Genomic DNA, 6861 nt, shown 5'->3' with positions numbered 1-6861 from the left:
CCATATTTATTAAAAACTTTAACTTACAAAATATTGATGATTCTTCACTTACAGGCTGTCATGACCTCTTACCCCATGTTTTCCTGTAAGAGTTTCACAGTTCACAAAGTCAGCAAACTACTCATTTACTTCGTGTTTTGCTCTGTACAAAGGTAAAAAAATTTTAAGCTGTGCCTGCCACATGGCTTACAGTCTAGAAGAGAAGACAACTCTTAATAAAAAGCAAGTGTTTGGGTACACAATTATATTCATCTTGGAGGGTCAGGGAATGTTCCCTAGCTTTTAAAGTGAGTTTTAAAAGTTGGCTAGTCTGAAGGGGTTGAAGTAGGAGATAGGACAGGGTAGGTAGCAGCAACTGGGACCAGCGAGGCTAGGCTAGAGATCTGTGCAGAGACCCAGACCAGGGAGTTTGATTTATTTCTTGGAAGCCAGGGGGGCAGTTATTGGCATTTCCTGAGCAGGACAAAAGGCAAGGTCGGACATGTTCATGCTACCGGAAGATTAATCTGGTAGTTTGAAGGAGGAGAAGAGGATGGGGATTAGGACAGTGATCTCCAATTCCCATGTCATTCTCCCCTTGAATATTTTAACCAATCAAACTATACTTCATTCGCTTAACTTGATTTCTTTCGGTCAGAGACATAACTACCAGTCTGAGCTTCTGGACCATCCTAAGAATATCAGCGAAACTGTCCTAAGTATGAAATAAATGCAGCTAAAAGTATAAGAACATGGAAGTCTTGTGTGAACAGCCTAGTACTGTTCGATTTAGAGGACTTTTAGGGCTGAACTCAACTCTTGGGACTCTTATCACTTGAGCCTTCTTGAGCCCCCGTGGGCCCCTGAGACCTGAGTTGTGCCCATTGGTATAGATAAGAGGTAACAAAGGGTAAGTTATGAGAGGGCAGTAATGGGGGAGGGAAGATTTGCAGGAAGGAAGATAACAGAATTGAAATGACTTAGTCCCTGAATAGACAACAGTAGTTAGGTTTGAGGAGGAGGTACCAGTAGAGCTGAGATGACAGGAAAGGATGCTGATAAGGGAATAATAGTAGTACTTACTAACGTCCTACAGCCTTCAGACAAGACTTATGGAGGGGGCTGAACTTGTACGAACTGTGCGTCTGGCACTGTGGTTAACCACTTTACAAGAATTAATGCACTTAACTCTCTCGACAACCCTATGAAATGTGATTACTATTATCCCCATTTACAGAAGGGAAAGTCGAAGCACAGAGAGGTTAAATAACAGTTGCAATGGGTTTTTAAATGTGCCAGTGTCCTCAAAACTGTAATATACCCCCTCTTGTTGATTACCTAGAGATATCACTGTATTTGCTCTAAGCCAACCATCTTTTGTATAATTGTCATTAAATGCTATCTGATTATTTCTTCAATGGTTAGACTTTGCATTTGTGGCTTCAAATTTTTATGTCTTACAGTTCAAAAAATAATAACATTTTCTATAACTAGTAAGTGGCAGAGCTGGAAGTTGAATCAGGCAGTCAAGCCATGGAATCAAGGCTATTAACCAGGATGCTGTGTTGCCCCTCATTGCCTGTTTTGGACAATTTCTTGGCTTTTTTACACTGGACAGATATGCTCTCTGACAGATGACGAGGGATCCTTTTGCCCCAAATGAGTGAGGTCAGGCTGACTCTCTACTGGTAGAAGTTAACATCCAGCTACAATCTGAACACTTCATTCAATCAACCAAAAATTCATCAGTTTTTAATTGGACATCAGGCGTTCAAGGAACACTCAGTGCAGGGAAGGCAAAGGCGAAAAAAATATATTCCCTTTCCTGGGGAGCTTGGTCTAGTGGGGAGAGGCGAATGAATAATTGCGATTGTCTTTATGTGGTTTAAATAGAGCTGGGAAAACAGAACAAAACTGGTCAAAATTAGAATCCAAAAGGATAGTTAGGTAAATCCAAAGATACTTACATAGATTACATGAGAGCCTTAATACTGTAAGTGCTGGTTTTAGGTGAGATTCTTGCTTAACAGCAGGAAAGTATGGAAAAAGATAAGAATGTCTCTTTTCTCCTGACCATATCTCAATTTAAGTAATAGTAATTCCTTATATATTTGGGTTCCCTGAGTTAAGTTCATGTGCTTTCTTGGGTCTGTTGTTTTCCGCCTCTGCTCTTTGAGTTTCTGATTGCCTCCGTCATCTAGATAGATAAAATGAGAGATTTTCCAATGGTATTTTCCCAGCACATTGCTCTCTTGTCTTTAAAAAATAGTTTCCTCCTCTATAGAATTAGGCCCTGAAATTCTACATTCTTCTCACTTGCTCTCCGAGTTTGCGTGATCGTAAGAATTTTTCACAGTTCTTAACTGGGAACAGACTTTGCCCGGGAGGTTTATCATTAATCGACATTCCTTGAAAAAGAGAGGAATTATGTTGTATGTTTTCCAGACCTCTTACAGCAGCTCAATGGCCTCCCCAAAGAAGAGACTTCAAGGTCTTGTTGCTGCGACCATCACGCCGATGACTGAGCATGGGTAACTATCGTTTGGGGTCAACGGTGTCTGCTCTCGCTCCACCATAGCGGACAGGTGTCTGAGTAATAGTCCCTTAGACTCTGCTCCTCTGTAGTATGGTTGCCAAATGGCAGCTTCTGTCATTCGTCCTCTGCACTGTCTCTGACCCCAAGTCAGAGAACAGGTCTCCCTATCACAGACAGCGCAGAGAAAGGCAGCTCGCTTTTCTCCCAGGGTCTGTAGTTCCGCAGTGCAAGTTCTTGGATTTTATCACAGCCTTGGCTTTTCCAAAGAATGCCAGTGGAGTTGGACGAGAACTTCATTTCAGCAGGATTTGATATCCAGCACTGGCCTGGCCCTCTAGGGCCTGTCTCTAGACGTCTGTGTGGTTCCAGCCCAGGCTGTGCGTAGATGTGATGAAGGTGGAGAAGGTAGCTTAAGAGGAACCCCTTAGGTATGTTGAAAGCCTCATTTCCATGTTGGTTAAATGTTGGGGAGCCTGCAGGAGTGGGAGGTAACAACAGATGATTGCTGAGAAATCATTACCCAAACAATTATTCTGACTTCCAGATGAAATAGAATGGAGTCCATTTGCTTAGACTGTCAGATAATGCTCATGTGCCGTACATGTCTGTGCACGATATATAGCTCTTGCCTGGACATTGCTACTTAGAAAAAGGGGATTCATCCACCTCCTGGATCTAAATGTTTTTGACCTGTTAGAGGAGTCGATCTGCCAAAACAGTCAGAATCCTGGCTTTTTTAAGCTTCTTTCTTCCTTTATAAAATATGATGGTCATACCTACATCATGGAGTTATAAACATTAACAGATTTTCAACGGAGCAATGCTTAGCACAAGGTCAGTATGCACTTAGGTCAAGACTTCCAGTTTCTAAGAATCATGAAAAAGCACATCTTTGCTAGATCTAAGTAAAATTCTTGCTGAGATGGCATTTAGATTACTCAGTGAGTAATGACCTTTTTTTTTTTCTATTGCTTCTCCCTTTCCATAAGTTCTAGGAAAGACTAAAATCAGCTTTTTCTCAATGTGTCCGCCACTTGTTACGCAGATAAAACAGAGGACATGTGATTGCATGAGCAGGCAGAATTTACTTCCTGTTATGGAGTAAGATCCTGTTTGCAAACTCAAAACATGGCATCTGGTTGATACTATTTTCATCTTTTTAATCAGACCCCTCTTAGCCTAGAAGTGACTTCTCGAAAGAGAGTCTTGTCCATTCATCGGGGACCCACTGAGAGTGTCACTGTGTTCTTCCTCCCTACTCTGCTCTTTTCCTGGGACACTAGGCCCCGTGGGACAGAGGTGACCAACATGACTCTGCTGCATCCTTCTCTATTTCTCAAGTACCTCTCTCTGGTCCTTCTGCCTCCATTTCACTGTTTCCTCTTTTTTCATCAATTCTTTTCTAGAACCCTCACTTTCCTAAGGTCCAAAATCAAGATAATAATGCGTTTTTTGGTAAGGGACTTGTAAGAATTAAATTAGTACATTCAAAAAGTATCAAGCAGGTAGCAGACACATAAACTATGTCAATGCCCTTTCCTCCCACCGCCTGCTCCATCCAAACATTCCTACAGATGCAAAGCAGGTTTGGAGCATCCACCAGGAGCAGGCGGGCATTAACCTACAAGGGAATCTGTACTTCTGACATGTTTCCAAGAGTCAAGACAAAAAGAAGGGTCCCATGGAATCTATCACGTAGAAATTCTGCCTGGTAGCCTGCCATCGTGGGAATTCTAACCTGGCTTGTACTGTATACCATGGCCTCCATAATTCAGAATGGCTGAACAAGAACTATTTCCCTGCATCCTTTTTTTTTTTTTTTTTTTTTGTGATTCTAAGGAATACTCCTTAACGAATCAACTGTCTAATTATGTTGATGTCCTCGAGTGGGAAATTGGCAGAAAGAACTTAATTAAGTAGATTATCTGGGTTCTTAACCCCTAGCTTTGCTGCCAACTGGCTGTTAGACCCTGGGGAAGTCTCATTACCTTTTACAAGCTCCCTTTCATATTCTGTAAAGAGAGGAGTTTAATCTCAGGCCTATTTGAATTCTGAGCATCCTCAGTCTTCTTGTGTTATGTCATCAGGGATATTGGGGTGATCCCCATTAAGCAAGAATGGATAAACTATCCACAACTCCAGTTTATCCTTTACACTAGCCCAGTGAGCTTCCTTGTAAACAGATCTAATCACGCCACTCTCCTCTTTAAGGATCTGAAACCTAAGCCTTTCTATTCCTTGTATGGTCTGTGGACCATGTGCTCCAGCATCACAGAAGAGCTCTTAGAAATGCAGAATCTCAGGTTCAACTACATACCAGAGAATCAGAACCTGCATTTTAAGTGTTTCTGGATAATTCTTTAGCATATTAGAGTCTGAGATGGATCGGTCCAAAGATTAAAGCCCAGACTCCCTGGGGCGACACAGGAAGTCCTTTGCAGTCTCCTTTCCTGCTGCAGTCCTGTTCCCCCCAAACACCTCATACCCTTCCTTCCCTCTGTGCCTTTCCACATCCTGTGTCCTCTGCCTTTTCCACCACCATCCTCTCCTTTCTCTATGCCACTTGAACACTTCTATTCAGCCGTCAAAATCGTCCTTCGGTGATTCTTCCCCATTTTCCTAAAAAGAGAGAGTTATTCCCCTGTGATCTCACAGCACCCTGCTTACACTTTTCCACATTACATCAGAATTAATTATTTATAATAATTTTTACAATAGCTGTTTGTTACATGCCTGTCTCTCCTAGCACACTCTGTGTGGCTTAACCTTATTTACCAGATTACTTATTGAATACCAGGCAATATATGAAGACTGAGCATGTATCTTATTTATCTTGGTATCCTCAGCCTCTTGGACAGTGAAAGGTAAATTTTTGTTATTTCATGAGTGCGTATACTACAGGGAAGGATAATGCTGGTGGTCAGGAAAAGGGAGGAAAGGAAGCCAACACCGATTGGCTAAACACTATGTGTCAGTCATCATGCTGGGCATTTTAATGCACGTGTTCCAATTTAATCTTCACAACGATCCTGTGACAAATCCGTTATCTCTATTTTTGTGGTTGATGGTACCAAGAGCCTAAAGATTAAGCTGCTTGCCCCTAGCCACGTAGCTGGAAAGAAAAGTCTCTACTCATTCCAACTCCTGTCTTTTCTACACAAAAGTAAAAGACTTTTGCTTTCCTTAGTCATTTCAACAAGTCACTTTTTTCTTCGTGCAAGGACACAGTCATTAGAACTGAAAGTCCATTTCACATTGGCCAAAATGTCAAGGAAAAGATTGTTTGTTCCCTTGAATGCCCTTGACTTTGCTGTTGGAATCTCTACCACATTCTCTAGGAAAAACAAACCCATTGCTCTGGTCAGAAAGGGCCTGGCCCACTGGAGTCGGATTATATATAAAAAGACTACGGTTGGGTGACTAAGTGACCTGGATTCCCAGAACAAAATGCTTTCCACCTCTGGCAAGGCGGGGCAGTTATAACCCCTGCTCGCTTCATGGCTTAAGGAGTTTTGAAGTAGCTACGTAGTTGTTTTGCCAAAAACACACATCACTTCCATCAGATTTTGAATGCTGAAAGATATATATGAAAGAAAAAAAAAAATGGGAAGCCAGATTTTCTGATATGCATGCCAGATCATGCCAGTTATGAGAAGAGCCTGTCCTGTTGATTCTGTATTCTCAAATAAAGTGAAAGTCTGTGTGTCATGTATCAGGAGAGGAAATAAATAGCAATAGGGATTTTCCTCTGGAGAGGTATTTCAGAAAAATTCTGTTTTCTTTATACCCTAAGAAAAGAGATGTAACATAAATGTAGTATCACAGTTCACTCACTCAGGGCCTCTACTTGTGGTAAAAATAATTTGATAAAAGTTCCCTCCTCTTACAGAGTTTGGAAGTTAACTAAATGTCTAAGAATAGACCATTACCTAAATTATGTTCATACAGTGAAATGCTGTGTAGCCAGTGTAAGAACAGAATATCTGAAGATGTGGAGAAATAATTTGGAATGCTAAGTGAAAAAATATTGCAATAATGTATAATATAACTATATTTATTTAAGAAAATACTATGTTGTGTATTTGAGAATAGAAAAATATCAAACTAATAAGAGTAACCATCTCCAGGGAGATCCTGACTGGGTTTTTTTCCTCCTTTTTTTTTTATTATATGTACTTTCAAAAATAAATTATATCGCTTCTGTAATATGAAAAAAGTTAAATACTTTTATTTAAAAAATAATCGTGGCCCTTAGGCAAAGAATCTGAACCCACGGGAACTGAAATTAAGACATTAAATTGGAGTTAAGTATGAGAATGACGACAGCAAGCATGGGATTTGGTTCT

The 6861-nt window shown here is 40.8% G+C and overlaps 1 protein-coding gene across 1 annotated transcript in view; it reads left to right on the top strand.

Annotated features, from left to right (window-relative positions):
- The first annotated feature begins 2429 nt into the window (after positions 1-2429).
- NPL (N-acetylneuraminate pyruvate lyase) overlaps positions 2430-6861 on the top strand; it is a 24688-nt gene continuing 20256 nt past the window's right edge. The window contains exon 1 of the mRNA XM_011361204.2: positions 2430-2510. Coding sequence (XP_011359506.1) covers positions 2443-2510 — 68 coding nt within the window. The 5' untranslated portion in view covers positions 2430-2442. The remainder of the gene's footprint in view (positions 2511-6861) is intronic.

Source organism: Pteropus vampyrus, unplaced genomic scaffold, assembly GCF_000151845.1.
Source record: "Pteropus vampyrus isolate Shadow unplaced genomic scaffold, Pvam_2.0 Scaffold65, whole genome shotgun sequence".
NCBI classification, from domain to species: Eukaryota; Metazoa; Chordata; class Mammalia; order Chiroptera; family Pteropodidae; genus Pteropus; species Pteropus vampyrus.
This window is presented reverse-complemented; position numbering and strand designations above follow the sequence as displayed.